Source organism: Coregonus clupeaformis, unplaced genomic scaffold (assembly GCF_020615455.1).
Source record: "Coregonus clupeaformis isolate EN_2021a unplaced genomic scaffold, ASM2061545v1 scaf0072, whole genome shotgun sequence".
Classification (NCBI taxonomy): domain Eukaryota; kingdom Metazoa; phylum Chordata; class Actinopteri; order Salmoniformes; family Salmonidae; genus Coregonus; species Coregonus clupeaformis.
In genome coordinates, this window is record NW_025533527.1 from 66,754 (window position 1) to 83,377 (window position 16,624).

The 16,624-nt window shown below is 42.4% G+C and overlaps 1 protein-coding gene across 1 annotated transcript in view; it reads left to right on the forward strand.

Annotated features, from left to right (window-relative positions):
• LOC121553243 (echinoderm microtubule-associated protein-like 6) overlaps positions 1-16,537 on the forward strand; it is a gene marked incomplete at its 5' end in the record, with an annotated part of 65,194 nt that extends 48,657 nt beyond the window's left edge. Inside the window, 15 exons of the mRNA XM_045213020.1 lie at positions 319-397; positions 641-770; positions 900-998; positions 1,462-1,482; positions 1,862-2,035; positions 2,207-2,415; positions 2,571-2,728; positions 3,383-3,497; positions 4,449-4,637; positions 4,889-5,061; positions 8,428-8,590; positions 12,874-12,977; positions 13,697-13,850; positions 14,118-14,218; positions 14,402-16,537. Coding sequence (XP_045068955.1) covers positions 319-397; positions 641-770; positions 900-998; positions 1,462-1,482; positions 1,862-2,035; positions 2,207-2,415; positions 2,571-2,728; positions 3,383-3,497; positions 4,449-4,637; positions 4,889-5,061; positions 8,428-8,590; positions 12,874-12,977; positions 13,697-13,850; positions 14,118-14,218; positions 14,402-14,426 — 1,894 coding nt within the window. The remainder of the gene's footprint in view (positions 1-318; positions 398-640; positions 771-899; positions 999-1,461; positions 1,483-1,861; positions 2,036-2,206; positions 2,416-2,570; positions 2,729-3,382; positions 3,498-4,448; positions 4,638-4,888; positions 5,062-8,427; positions 8,591-12,873; positions 12,978-13,696; positions 13,851-14,117; positions 14,219-14,401) is intronic.
• Between the last annotated feature and the right edge of the window lie 87 nt (positions 16,538-16,624).

The following is a 16,624-nucleotide window of genomic DNA, read 5'->3' on the forward strand; positions in this document are numbered from 1 at the left end:
CTCACAATCTCTCTTTTCTTTCTCACAATCTCTCTTTTCTTTCTCACAATCTCTCTTTTCTATCTCACAATCTCTCTTTTCTTTCTCACAATCTCTCTTTTCTTTCTGTTTTTGTTTCTATCTCTCTCGTGTCAGACTAGACAGACATTTTATAACTTGGTCTAATCTATCCTTAATAGGGCACAGCAATGCCACATAATGAAATCGCTCTGAGAAAACGTGACGTGGGTTTTTTGAAGTTCTGTGGTACACATGTTAAAATACTGTATCTGTCCAATATATCTGCTGTGTGAGGTACTATCTGTTTACTCACTGCAGGCCTCCTGTTAGCCGAGCTGCTCCCCAACCAGAGAAGCTGCAGAAGAACAACATCACCAAAAAGAAGAAGCTTGTCGAGGTTTGTTTCACGGTGGTGTTGATGTTTACTCTGAATAACTCTGATGTCATACTCAACACGTTACAAAATCACATCAAATCAAATTGTATTGGTCACATACACATATTTAGCAGATGTTATTGCGGGTGTCGCGAAATGCTTGTAGCATGTTACATTTTTAACTGTTTCTTTTTTAATGAACCGTTGTTGGGTACGTTTGGTGCGCTGTGGGATGTGATTGGTCGGTGATGTGTGTACTTCCAGGACCTGGTGCTGGACCACGTGTTTGGGTTCAGGGGCTTCGATTGTCGTAACAACCTTCACTACCTCAACGACGGCGCCGACATCGTCTTCCACACAGCAGCCACGGCCATGGTGCACAGCCTCTCCACCGGTACAGCTACACGTTCTCACTTTTGCTTTTGGATACCATCTGCCACATTGACTTCAGGGCTTGTGATTTGAAAGGCGTGTACATGATAAGATGAAGATGAACTCTGTGTTTAATGCTATTTCTCCTCAGGGACTCAGAGTTTCTACTTGGAACATACAGACGACATCCTCTGTTTGACCATCAATCAACATCCTAAATACAAAAATGTAATCGCTACAGGACAGATTGGTATGTACTGTTCTGCAGTGAATGAACGTTTCATTTTATTGTAGTTACATGTTTATATATATATGAGAGAGAGAGAGAGAGAGAGAGAGAGAGAGAGAGAGAGAGAGAGAGAGAGAGAGAGAGAGAGAGAGAGAGAGAGAGAGAGAGAGAGAGAGAGAGAGAGAGAGAGAGAGAGAGAGAGAGAGAGAGAGAGAGAGAGAGAGAGAGAGAGAGAGAGAGAGAGAGAGAGAGAGAGAGAGAGAGACATTGAATGCCCATGTTTAGCCTTATCTTCTTAGCATTTTTCTGGGCCTTTTTGGGGGACCTGTTCAGTCTGCATTGACACATTTAAATGTTGTTTGTTGCTAGAATGAGTTTTTATGGGTGCTTAATATCATGGCCCTCAGCGGCATCTGAGAAGGCACTCACTTTACATTTCATTTGTTCTTTTGCTGCCTAATTTCCCATCAATCACACACCACAGGTGAAGTGACAGACTTGCCAGGTAAACCCCCCTCCAGATTGACCTTTGCAGTGTGCCCTACCGTTAAAATACCTATTGGCCGGTTTCCCGGGCACAGATTAAGCCCAGTCCTGGAATAAAAAAGCAAACTCAATGAAAAAAATGAAATATTCTTAATCTATGTCGGGGAAACCACCCCAATAGGTTTACCCTCTTATTGCTGTTCTCCTGCAGTTTCCCAGTGGCCTGTCCTGTGTTTTCTATCCTTAGCTTGTCCAGTAGTTATCCCTCTGTATTCAACCCTACTTTACTGTCCCTTTTGTACCCAGTACTATAATACAGCCAATCAAATGCCCTGGACAGCTCCATACTGTAGCCCTGTACACTGGCTCAGACTATGGTGCTTTTCTCTGTGCTCCAGGCACCACCCCCTCCATCCACGTGTGGGACGCCATGAGTAAACAGACGCTGTCCATCCTGCGCTGCTCTCACGCCAAGGGGGTGGCCTACGTCAACTTCAGCGCCACGGGAAAGCTGCTGCTCTCTGTGGGGGTGGAGCCTGAACACACCATCACTGTTTGGAGCTGGCAGGAAGGTGAGCCATTCTGCCCCTGGTAATATACACTGAGATGGTGGTAGGCTACAGGTTAGATTGGTCTGTGCATTTTTGGGATCGCTAATCGTAACAATGTTGTTAGATATCACTCTGTAACTGTAAATAGCAGGTCGTAGGAGTGTTTGCGCTTGTGTGGGTTCCCCTGTCCAGGTGCTAAAGTGACCAGTAAAGGTGGCCATCCAGACAGGATCTTCGTAGTGGAGTTCCGGCCAGACTCGGACTCTCAGTTTGTGTCTGTTGGGATCAAGCACATCAAGTTCTGGACGCTGGCTGGAGGCTCTCTCATGTATAAGAAGGGAGTGGTGGGCTCAGTGGAGGGCGGCAGGATGCAGACCATGCTTTCTGTGGCCTTCGGTGCGGTGAGTATCGACAAAATTTGACACTAAACTCTTTAGTCTACCCTAATGGATTGGATTCACCCTAGACTAATGTAATCAGCTATGTTTTCTGTAATTAATTTCAGAGATACATTAAACGGTTTTGTGATCCTGACCTTAGGTTTCTCTTCCTGCAGAATAACCTAACATTCACGGGTGCCATAAACGGGGATGTGTACGTATGGAAAGACCACTTCCTGCTTCGTGTCGTGGCTAAAGCCCACACCGGGCCAGTGTTCACCATGTACACCACACTGAGGGACGGCCTCATCGTCACAGGGGGCAAGGAGAGGCCGTGAGTACCGTACTGCTGCTCAACCATTTACAGTTTACATTTTAGTCATTTATCAGATGCTCTTATCCAGAGCGACTTACAGGAGCAATTAGGGTTAAGTGTTTTGCTCAAGGGCACATCGACTGATTTTTCACCTAGTCGGCTCGGGGATTTGAAACAGTGACCTTTCAGTTACTGGCCCAATGCTCTTAACGGGATATTTTGGCAATGAGGCCATTTATCTACTAGCATGCTAGTAGATACTCATAGACTTCCAGTCATTGCGCTAACTACCTCTAATTTCCTTCATACTAGACACAGAGACATAAAAATGGTATCCACTAGTTCATCTGACTCTGGGGATGTAGATAAAGAGCCTCACTGCCAAAAATCCTGAAGTATTCCTTTAACCACTAGTCTACCTGCTGCCAAGACCACTGACAATCCACTGATAATGATCCCCTTATAACACTCACCTCCTTGAGACCACACCATTAATTCGAACCTAAAGTAACAAGACACACTAGCACCAAAAATCACATCTGGAATTCCACTGGATTACATTAATAATAGTTCTGAATCTCAGTTAACACTCTATCCTCTATGATGATGATACATGGATGATGATGAGGAGGATGATTATGATGGTGTGTGTGCGTGCGTGCACTTTCTCAGTACAAAGGAGGGCGGTGCAGTGAAACTGTGGGACCAGGAGATGAAGCGTTGCCGAGCGTTCCAGCTGGAGACGGGCCAAATTGTTGAGTGTGTGAGGTCCGTTTGTCGGGGAAAGGTGAGTTCAGCACAGCCAGCATACACCCCAGTGGGAGAGACTTTTAGCCTACAGCAGATGTTAAACCTGAAAGCAACTCGCTGAACATTCCTTTTGGAAATCAATATACTGTAGCGATATTATATATTATATACAATTTATTGATTTTAATTGAATATCATAGTCATTTAGCAGACGCTCTTATCCAGAGCGACTTACAGGAGCAATTAGGGTTAAGTGCCTTGCTCAAGGGCGTATCGACTGATTTTTCACCTAGTTGGCTCTGGGATTTGAACCAGCAACTTTTTGGTTACTGGCCCAATGCTCTTAACCGCCAGACTACCTGCCGCAGCAGAGAAGGTACCCATTGGATAGACTAATGATTGGACATGAGATTAGCATTCAGAATTTGTTTCCCTTTATAATGGCAAAATCTATTTGGTGCTCTTTCATACTCTTGTTTATTTTCCCTGTACTGCAACATAACATTTTGTTGCAGAGTTGAGATATTCAGGTTCAGAGCAGGTAATGATGCATCAAATACAATCACTTATTTTTTCCATAGAAAAATGGATAGCTCAGTCATTTTGTTTGGAAATGGCTTTGTTTGCTTTCTTGTGACCTTCCCATATTGTAGCAACCTTCAGTAGCTCTTAGCCTACCCAGCAGCTTTAGCCACCTTTACAGTAGTAGTATTGGAGATGTGACATGTTGCTTGAACCAGTCTATCATGTCAAGTTTGTAAAGTTTATAGCTCTAGCACGATTGAAATGTAAAGGTAATTTCCAATTGAGCCGACATATGCAGCGTTTACCATGAATGCTGTCTCTGCGAAAGCAGGAACAGTACCTTTATATTTCAATCGCACTATAGTGCTGAACTTCAGCGATACGGATTGAAGCGAGCCCTAAGTCTATAGCTAGGGTTTTGAAGGGTTCAAAACATTAACCTTCTTGTGTCCCTGTCTACCAGGGTAAGATTTTGGTAGGTACAAAGGATGGTGAGATCATTGAGGTGGGAGAGAAGAACGCTGCGTCCAACATTCTGATCAACGGTCACATGCAGGGGGAGATCTGGGGCCTGGCCACCCACCCCTCTAAAGACCTGTTCATCTCCGCCAGCGACGATTGCACCATCCGCATATGGGACCTGGCCGACAAGGTACAGCACAAATAAATACTATGTGTTTCCAATGGTCTGCTGAGTAGAGAAGTTGTGTTTTGAACTTACATTGAATGTCTTAAATGATTTATTGCAGAAACAACTTTTTTGAATCTCAAATCTGTGTGAAATTACGTTTGTGTTCTTGGTTTCCTTTGCACCTGAATTTATTTAGTTAACTGTTGAATGGTAACATACCGTCCTATGTCATGTTTTGTTGTCTACAACCCTGCTGTCTGTTTCCCTGCTAGAAACTGCTGAACAAGGTGAGCCTGGGCCACCCAGCCAAGTGTGCCAGCTACAGTCCTGATGGGGAGATGGTGTCTGTGGGCATGAAGAATGGAGAGTTCATCATCCTCCTCACCAACTCACTCAAGATGTGGGGCAAGAAACGAGACCGCAGTGCTGCCATACAGGACATCAGGTAACAACTGAGGGGACATAGGAGCTACCTGGAGCCGGGCTCTAGCACTTTGACTAGACTCATGTCCACATCCTGGCAGTGACCTTAGCATCAACCATAACCCTAGCTTCATGTCCACATCCTGGCAGTGACCTTAGCATCAACCATAACCCTAGACTCATGTCCACATCCTGGCAGTGACCTTAGCATCAACCATAACCCTAGACTCATGTCCACATCCTGGCAGTGACCTTAGCATCAACCATAACCCTAGACTCATGTCCACATCCTGGCAGTGACCTTAGCATCAACCATAACCCTAGCTTCATGTCCACATCCTGGCAGTAACCCTAACCCTAGTATCAACCCTAACTCTTACATCAACCCTAACCCTAGCTTCATGTCCACATCCCAATTCAACCCTAGGTCGAACATATACAGATTAACCCAATGTAATGATTATATCAAGCGGCGTTAGGAAATAAATAAATTCATTGATAATGACTAGCACCGTTGCTAACTAGCAACGCTGGCCCCATTTTCGCAAAGAGTTGTAGGATATTAGAACCCTGTTGTCTTAACCTTTGTCATCTTCAACCTAGGTTCAACCCTAACCACAGCCTGAACCCTATCCTTATTACTAACCCTAGCCTCAACCACAACCCAACCCTAGCTTCAACCACAACCCTAACCCTAGCTTCAACCACAACCCTAACCCTAGCCTCAACCACAACCCTAACCCTAGGCTCAACCCTAGCCTCAACCACAACCCTAACCCTAGCTTCAACCACAACTCTAACCTCAACTAGAACCCTAACCCTCAACCACAACCCTAATCCTAGCCTCCACCACAACCCTAACCCTAGCTTCAACCCAACCCTAACCCTAGCCTGAACCTCAACCCTCACCCTCCACCACAACCCTAACTGCAACCACAGCCCTAACCCAACCCCTAGCCTCAGCCACAACCTTAACCCTAGCCTCAACCCCAACCCTCACCCTCCACCACAACCCTAACCCTAATTTTTTGCATTGATCTCAGGGAGGTGAAAGGACGATGCACAATAAAGAAAACGTACAATAAATACAGTTTCTATGGTTGTCTATGATATTTAATATATGCTTGCTCATCTTGATTAATACTGTTTTGAAAATGTTTTATTCCTTATTCCTTTTATTATCTACATGATCCCTTATAGATGGTAATAAACTCATTTATTGTGTGACATATATTTATTAGAATTGTCTTTTACATTACAGCACTTTATTTCCCAGGGCTTTGTCTTCCAGCACTTAGAAATGTGTTTGTATATGTATCCCTCCATCCATTTATTTATTAAAGCATCAATCCCTTGTAGATTTTAATAACAGAGTCCCTTCATGGTCCTAGATACCCACTCAGACCATCATTTCAGGAACAGGAAATAGCCTACCTACTTTTACCATCTAGTGAATTTTAAAAGGTACTATACCGGCATCACAGGTCTTCAGGATGCCATCAAGTGTAATTTAATAGGTACTATACCGGCATCACAGGTCTTCAGGATGCCATCTAGTTAATTTAATAGGTACTATACCGGCATCACAGGTCTTCAGGATGCCATCAAGTGTAATTTAATAGGTACTATACCGGCATCACAGGTCTTCAGGATGCCATCAAGTTAATTTAATAGGTACTATACCGGCATCACAGGTCTTCAGGATGCCATCAAGTGTAATTTAATAGGTACTATACCGGCATCACAGGTCTTCAGGATGCCATCAAGTTAATTTAATAGGTACTATACCGGAGTCACAGGTCTTCAGGATGCCATCTAGTGTAATTTAATAGGTACTATACCGGAGTCACAGGTCTTCAGGATGCCATCTAGTGTAGTTTAATAGGTACTATACCGGCATCACAGGTCTTCAGGATGCCATCTAGTGTAGTTTAATAGCTACTATACCGGAGTCACAGGTCTTCAGGATGCCATCTAGTGTAGTTTAATAGCTACTATACCGGAGTCACAGGTCTTCAGGATGCCATCTAGTGTAATTTAATAGGTACTATACCGGAGTCACAGGTCTTCAGGATGCCATCTAGTGTAGTTTAATAGCTACTATACCGGAGTCACAGGTCTTCAGGATGCCATCTAGTGTAGTTTAATAGCTACTATACCGGAGTCACAGGTCTTCAGGATGCCATCTAGTGTAGTTTAATAGCTACTATACCGGAGTCACAGGTCTTCAGGATGCCATCTAGTGTAGTTTAATAGGTACTATACCGGAGTCACAGGTCTTCAGGATGCCATCTAGTGTAGTTTAATAGGTACTATACCGGAGTCACCGGTCTTCAGGATGCCATCTAGTGTAGTTTAATAGGTACTATACCGGAGTCACAGGTCTTCAGGATGCCATCTAGTGTAGTTTAATAGGTACTATCTGAGTCAGTAGAATTCTTTATAGCATTACATTGGAGGGGCACACAATAATAGGCCTGCACACCACAAGACAAACCAGTATTTTTTTAACCCTACACTAACTCAAAACCTAACCCTAGCCTCAACCACAACCCTAGTCTCAACCATAACCCTAGCTTCAACCATAACCCTAGCTTCAACCACATCCCTAGTCTCAACCATAACCCTAGCTTCAACCACAACCCTAGCCTCAACCATAACCCTAGCTTCAACCACAACCCTAGCCTCAACCATAACCCTAGCTTCAACCACAACCCTAGTCTCAACCATAACCCTCAAACACAACCCTCAAACACAACCCTAACCCTAGCCTCAACCACAACCCTAACAACCCTCCACCACAACCCTAACCCTAGCCTCCACCACAACCCTAACCCTCAACCACAACCGTAGCCTCAACCACAACCTTAGCCTCAACCACAACCGTAGCCTCAACCACAACCGTAGCCTCAACCACAACCGTAGCCTCAACCACAACCGTAGCCTCAACCACAACCTTAGCCTCAACCCTAACCCTCAACCACAACCCTAACAGTGCTTCATGTCCACATCCCGGTTCAAACCTAACCCTAGCCTCAACCCTAACCCAAGCTTCATGTCCACATCCCTGTTCAACCTTAACCCTCAACCACAAACCTAACGTGAATTTGGCATAACTCTAACTGTAGCCTTATGTTCAACCCTGGCTCAACCCTAATCCCAAAATATGGCTCCCCCAAATCTGAATTCCCAATTTAACCCCTGGTTACAACCAAGGAAACAACTAAGTAAAATTAAAGAGCTGAATTTGTCAAACTCTTGAGACTCATTTTAAATGGCATTGGGTCAGTTAAAGACCAGTCAATTACATTTTTATTATGAGGATGTCTGTGTGGTCCAATGTCATATATACATTACGTACAGTATGTCTATTCTGTGACCCTCTCAGGTTCAGTCCAGACAAACACCTCCTGGCAGTGGGCTCAGTGGAGAGTACGGTTGACTTGTATGACCTTACATTGGGCCCCACACTCAACCGCGTGGGTTACTGTAAGGACATCTCCAGTTTTGTTATCCAGATGGACTTCTCTGCCGACAGCAGGTTCATCGAGGTATGCCACACTGACCGTGATGTAGAATACAGCTGGAGGGGTTTTAAAAACAGACTGAGTCTTGTTGTTGTTACAAGCCATGGGGGTTTTGATAGGCTGACATACATACTGTATTTTCTAAACCGCACACAAAATAGATGGTGGAATGAGGTCCATTTTCTTTTGCTGTCATGGTCATTATGTTTGAGTTGTAAATAAGAAGAAGAAGAAGAAAATAGGCTTTTATTAGACTATCGTGTCGGGCACTTCCTTATTGTAGATCGGTGCTTGATTCAGTGTTGTCTTTTTAACACAGATCATGTTGCAGAGTGTATTCTCACCATGATGGACACTCATATATCCATTCCAAAGTTTGCTGGGAGTGGAAAACACCTATATTTAGACTCACACATATATGGCAGGCAGGTCATAATCGTTTATAGCCAAGTCCCCTTCTAGTTAACAGTAGCCTGGAGCCGCCCCAAAGTAACCTCACAGGCTTCAGTGTGCTAAAAAGGAACCCTATCTGAGGTATTCCTATAGACTCAGACCCATTCCTTGCTGTTATGGAAAGCCTTACCCCTTTTCCGGAATGTCGCTGTGACTGCCACATGATGACCAGAGAAAGAGTAAGATGGTGACTTGGCCTTCTAAATTTAACCTGCCCTCAGCGTACAATTACAAGTACAAAATGTAACTGTGCCTTGAAGGGGGCAGAGGGAGAGCACCGAAGGGGAGGGACCAATATAGTTCACCAAGGTCCTCCTGTAATTTTAAGTTATATAATGGAGTAACCTCATTACAATTTCGTTGTAAATCCATATTTTGGTTGATTAAAAGCACAACAATTAACATGAAGTAGTGATGAGGCTTCTATGTCTTTAACACATTTGTAATATGGAAAATGATATGCCACTTTCTTTTTTTTCCTTCCTAGCTGTGCAGACTGAGCTGTGCAGACAGTGCTGGTAGATACAGTGCCTTCAGAAAGTATTCACACCCCTTGACTTTTTCCACATTTTGTTGTGTTACAGCCTGAATTTAAAATTGATATTTTGTGTCACTGGCCTACACACTATACCTCAATGTCAGTGTAATTATGTTTTTAGAAATGTTAACACATTTTATTAAAAATGAAACGCTGAAATGTCGAGTCAATAAGTATTCAATCCATTATGGCAAGCCTAAATAAGTTCAGGTGTAAAAATGTGCTTAACAAGTCACATATGTTGCATGTACTCACTCTGTGTGCAATAATAGTGTTTAACATGATTTTTGAAGGACTACCTCATCTCTGTACCCCACGCATACAATTATCTGTAAGGTCCCTCAGTCGAGCAGTGAATTTCAAACACAAAGACCAGGGAGGTTTTCCAATGCCTCGCAAAGAAGGGCGCCTATAGGTAGATGGGTAAAATAAATACAGACATTGAATATCCCTTTGAGCATGTTGAAGTTATTAATTACACTTTGGATGGTGTATAAATACACCCAGTCACTACAAAGATACAGGCGTCCTTCCTAACTCAGTTGTCAGAGAGGAAGTAAACCTCTCAGGGATTTCACCATGAGGCCAATGGTGACTATAAAACAGTTACAGTAAGGGAAAAAAAGTATTTGATCCCCTGCTGATTTTGTACGTTTGCCCACTGACAAAGACATGATCAGTCTATAATTTTAATGGTAGGTTTATTTGAACAGTGAGAGACAGAATAACAACAAATAAATCCAGAAAAACGCATGTCAAAAATTTTATAAATTGATTTGCATTTTAATGAGGGAAATAAGTATTTGACCCCTCTGCAAAACATGACTTAGTACTTGGTGGAAAAACCCTTGTTGGCAATCACAGAGGTCAGACGTTTCTTGTAGTTGGCCACCAGATTTGCACACATCTCAGGAGGGATTTTGTTCCACTCCTCTTTGCAGATCTTCTCCAAGTCATTAAGGTTTCGAGGCTGACATTTGGCAACTCGAACCTTCAGCTCCCTCCACAGATTTTCTATGGGATTAAGTTCTGGAGACTGGCTAGGCCACTCCAGGACCTTAATGTGCTTCTTCTTGAGCGACTCCTTTGTTGCCTTGGCCGTGTGTTTTGGGTCATTGTCATGCTGGAATACCCATCCACGACCCATTTTCAATGCCCTGGCTGAGGGAAGGAGGTTCTCACCCAAGATTTGACGGTACATGGCCCCGTCCATCGTCCCTTTGATGCGGTGAAATTGTCCTGTCCCCTTAGCAGAAAAACACCCCCAAAGTATAATGTTTCCACCTCCATGTTTGACGGTGGGGATGGTGTTCTTGAGGTCATAGGCAGCATTCCTCCTCCTCCAAACACGGCGAGTTGAGTTGATGCCAAAGAGCTCGATTTTGGTCTCATCAGACCACAACACTTTCACCCAGTTCTCCTCTGAATCATTCAGATGTTCATTGGAAAACTTCAGACGGCCCTGTATATGTGCTTTCTTGAGCAGGGGGACCTTGCGGGCGCTGCAGGATTTCAGTCCTTCACGGCGTAGTGTGTCACCAATTGTTTTCTTGGTGACTATGGTCCCAGCTGCCTTGAGATCATTGACAAGATCCTCCCGTGTAGTTCTGGGCTGATTCCTCACCGTTCTCATGATCATTGCAACTCCACGAGGTGAGATCTTGCATGGAGCCCCAGGCCGAGGGAGATTGACAGTTATTTTGTGTTTCTTCCATTTGCAAATAATCGCACCAACTCTTGTCACCTTCTCACCAAGCTGCTTGGCGATGGTCTTGTAGCCCATTCCAGCCTTGTGTAGGTCTACAATCTTGTCCCTGACATCCTTGGAGAGCTCTTTGGTCTTGGCCATTGTGGAGAGTTTGGAATCTGATTGATTGATTGCTTCTGTGGACAGGTGTCTTTTATACAGGTAACAAGCTGAAATTAGGAGCACTCCCTTTAAGAGTGTGCTCCTAATCTCAGCTCGTTACCAGTCTAAAAGACACCATGGAGCCAGAAATCTTTCTGATTGAGAGGGGGTCAAATACTTATTTCCCTCATTGAACATTGAACATTTTTGACATGCGTTTTTCTGGATTTTTATGTTGTTATTCTGTCTCTCACTGTTCATATAAACCTACTATTAAAATTATAGACTGATCATTTCTTTGTCAGTGGTCAAACGTACAAAATCAGGGATCAAATACTTTTTTCCTCACTGTAGTTTAATGGCTGTGATAGGAGAAAACTGAGGATGGATCAACAACATTGTAGTTACTCCACAATACTAAACTAAATGACAGAGTGAGAAGAAGGAAGCCTGTACATAATAAAAATATCCCAAAACATGCATCCTGTATGCAACAAGGCACTAAAGTAAAACCGCCAAAAATGTGGCAAAGAAAATGAACTTCATGTCCTGAATACAAAAGCGTTATGTTTGGGGAAAATCCAATACAACACTGAGTACCACTCTTCATATTTTCAAGCATGGTGGTGGCTGCATCATGTTATGGGTATGCTTGTCATCTACAAGGCCTAGGGAGTTTTTTAGGATAAAAAGAAACAGAATAGAGCTAAGCACAGGCAAAATCCTAGAGGGAAACCTGGTTCAGTCTGCTTTCCTACAGACACTGGGAGACAAATTCACCTTTCAGCAGGACAATAACCTAAAACACAAGGTCAAATATACACTGGAGTTGCTTACCAAGACGACGTTGAATGTTCCTGAGTGGCATAGTTACAGTTTTTACTTAAATCTTCTTGAAAATCTATGGCTATGGCTGTCTAGCAATTATCAACAACCAATTTGACAGAGCTTGAATACTTTTTTTAAAGAATGTGAAAATATAATAATAATAATAATAATAATATGCCATTTAGCAGACGCTTTTATCCAAAGCGACTTACAGTCATGCGTGCATACATTTTTTTTGTGTATGGGTGGTCCCGGGGATCGAACCCACTACCTTGGCGTTACAAGCGCCGTGTTCTACCAGCTGAGCTACAGAGGACCACAATATTGTACAATCCTGGTGTGCAAAGCTCTTAGACTTACCCAGAATGACTCACAGCTGTATTTGCTGCCAAAGGTGACTCTAACATGTATTGATTGACTCAGGGCTGTGAATACATAATGTATGTAAATGACATTTCATTTTCAATAAATGTGCAGACATTTCAACAACAAAAAAAAACTTTGTCATTATGGGGTAAGTAAAAGGGTATGAATACTTTCTGAAGGCACAGTACACTAGATGACAGTTATAATATTCTGACCTCTGGTTGTGTGTGCATATGCATGAGTGTGTGTTCTGACGTGTCACTGTGTCGACAGGTGTCCACAGGAAACTATAAGCGCCAGGTGCATGAGATGCCTTCTGGGAAAATGGTGGCAGAACAGAGTGTGATTGACAGGATCACCTGGGCCACCTGGACCAGGTAGAATGATTAATTGTCATCACTGGAATTTAATCAAACTCACATACTCTCCAAAATCAAAACTGAGATCCATATTCAGTAAAGAATGCAAATACTGCACGGTAACACTATTGAGATATGGGGTCAACAATGGGAGCTAAACATAACAGCTCGCTCTGGTAGGGACATTGCAATATGGGAATGCAAGCTGAAGCGGTACAAAGACATTGCTGGGTCAACTTGTTTTTGAGCTTTAGGCTAGTTGAAGCCATCTGGGCATGTTTGTATGGAAGTTTAGCGGGCACACCCAGACATGTTGTTTTGTAGGGTGTCTGTTATTGATCAATGGAATAATGGAGGTCAATCAATACTGTCTGCAGCACAGCGGTCACTGTCCACTTCTCATGAATAGACCCCAAACTTCCTCTAACATCAGTCTTCCCAAGGTTAATGAGTTAAAATACATATTCTGCATATAGGCAGTAGCATACTTATTACGAAACATGTACAGAAAAACAAATGTATGGTTGAGATCTTTTATAGTATTTTTATATAATATATATATCGCATATGTTTTACTACTGAGGAGGGTACTAATATAGTAATTAAATTGACTTGGAGGGAACTTTTAAAAGGTTATTCTTTGGTGGACTAATGTCCTCTCAGTACTGGCAGGCCTGTGGTTTTGTTCAGCATATTCTGTAGTCTGAGCATGGCTCCTTTCTCTCATTCCTTCTCAGTATCCTGGGAGATGAGGTGCTCGGGATCTGGCCACGAAATGCTGATAAGGCTGACGTCAACTGTGCCTGTGTCTCCCATGCTGGCCTCAACGTGGTCACCGGGGACGACTTTGGACTGGTCAAGCTCTTCGACTTCCCCTGCACTGAGAAGTTTGTGAGTGATTCACTTCCTCAAAACAACATCACTGTGATAGCTTTTAAAGATATGTAGTTACTGAAGCCATAGAACACACTGCTGGCTGAGGCTGCTCCAAGTGGGGAGGTGGGCCAGTAACCGAAAAGTCGCTGGTTCGAATCCCCCAGCCGACTAGGTGAAGAACTAAATGTTGATGTGCCCTTGAGCAAGGCACTTAACTGTAATTGCACCTGTAAGTCGAGACTAAATGACTTGTGTTTTAATACTTATTTTGATCCTCTGCAGACCAAACACAAGCGTTACTTTGGGCACTCGGCACATGTGACCAACATTCGCTTCTCCTATGATGATAAATATGTGATCAGCACTGGAGGAGACGACTGCAGGTATGCATAGCTTGTGTTACCGGGTTTAACCACATATCAGATTAATTACATTATAGATACTCTACAATAAATAGGAGCATTAACAAGTGATTTGCGTTAGAATTTTTCACAGCTCATCTTGTACTCTAGACAGATCTGATTTTCTGTTTTACTGACTGCTGTATTGTCTTCCTCCTTTTTTAGTGTCTTTGTGTGGAAATGCCTGTAATCCAGAGCCTTTTCTCCACAACTATCCACTATCATGCACCAAGACTCCTTAGCCCACCGCAGTAGGTCTTGGATTCCGAAATGCAGCCAGGATCCCAACACCTCAAGTGTCTGGCAACTGTCTCCCCATCCTGAGAACAACACCCGGGGATTGGCAATACGCTAATCACTATAATATTAGTTCAAGTCTAAGCATTAGGCAGAGCAGGTAGCTCCTTTTCTAACAGGTAACCACTTTGAAGTAGATTTTTTGCCACTAGAAAATGTTTGATTTTCTGGCCTAACAAGAAATGACAGTGTTTACATTCACATCTGCTTTCAATGAAGGACACATGAAAGCAGGTTGCCACGCCAGCTATTGATTTATATTTAAGTCTTGATAATGTCCAGGATTCAATCAAAAAGCACATTGTTGACAATGCAGCTTTTAAAGGCAATGATCCCGCGTTTGCGGAGATTGCATGCACAGTAAATGCTGCAGATGTCAGCTCAATCGCAAATTACCTTTAAATGACGCATTGTCGACAGCGCTCCACGGATTAGGGGCTCTATTCAATTAGTATTGTGGAAGTTCAGCGGTAAAACCCAATTTGTAATTTAAAGGCAATGTTCCCGCGTTGGCGGAGACTGCATTCACAGTAAACGCTGCATATGTCGGCTCAATCTGAAATTACCTTAATTTCTATTGTGCAATCTGTATCGCTTCAGCGATAGATGGAATAGAGCCCTAAATCCTAGCCAGTGTAGAGGAGAAAAACCCCCCATAACTCATTTGAAAGTATTAATATCCTTAAGTGCCTTTATGAATATTTCTATTTGTGTTATATTTTTTTGCAGTTTCACGATGAAATTATTTTGTACACCTCTGGTGCTATTATATTGTAAAGTTTATCATTCAATACACAGAAAGGGGCATTGGTTTGCTGCTGTTTATGCATACAACATCACGTAACGTGACATAGTAAGTTATAATAGCTCTATTGAAAATATTTAAATGTTACTCCGTGATCTGATGATCAATTTTCAGCTTGTGATAGTTACAAAAATTGTAGAGAGCATTCTTAAATGCTTTTAACTATTGTCAAAATATTACTTAAATTTTGTGAAATATCTTGGTGAAACGTTCTTCCATATAACCATTGTGAAAAGATTAAACGAAAATAATGTTCATAGAACTAGTACACTGAAGCATTACTGTATGTTTCAACATTCACTTCCAGTAAGGGATTTCAATGGTACTTCAAGGGGTGGCTTATATTTAGATTTGTCATTTAGCAGAGCGACTTACATTCATCTTAAAATAGTTAGGTGAGACGGCACAATCATAATTTTTTTTCAAAGTATTTATCAAAGGTAAAGTGAAATACAGTCTAGGAGACAGTGACCTGTCACACCAAAGTTGACTATGCAGTCTTACTCAAGCCCTGGACCTGGTTTCCCAAAAGCATCTGAAGGCTAAGATGCCTTGGTCATCTTTCCATCCCTGTCTACTGTTGAACTCTTAGTGCTCTAGTTAATAAGCATCACGGAAGTTCCGTTTAACAGCGTGAATGAAATTTAAAGGCAATGTTCCCGCTTTAGCGGAGACTGCATTCATGGTAAACGCTGCATATGTCAGCTCAGAAATTACCTTCACATTTCTATTGCGGAATCTGTAACACTTCAGCTTTACAGAATGAATAGTGCCCTTAGCCGTGTCGTCTTTAGCCTGTCAGTCTCACTAATGTTTAGCTAGCAGTGTGGCAGCAATATCTGTTACTATATGTGCATTCTTTAAGCAGTATGGATTCCTGTTTACGCATTTTTATTCATTTAATTTTTGTAAGACAGATTGTCTAGATATCATTAATTTATTTGTATCATATTGTAAATTACTAAAATATGCTCAAATGCATGAATTTATTTTTTAATCAAAATGACATCTGTGGTGAGACAAGATTTTATTGTATGAATGACAATGTTGTTTTATACCTATTTATTGTGAGTGTATATGTGCAAATACTAAGTGTATGGAAAGATAAAATGAGAATACCGAATGTCATTTGTTTCTTAATGAAAGTTGAATAGATGGACCTCAAAGGTTTCAACTTAAACGTGGGTATCATTCAAGGCACTGAGCTCCCCCCACCCCACAGAACATGGTTTTCAGTCTTCCAACATTCATTTCTCTTTTACCTTAGTGTATTCTTAAATCACTGG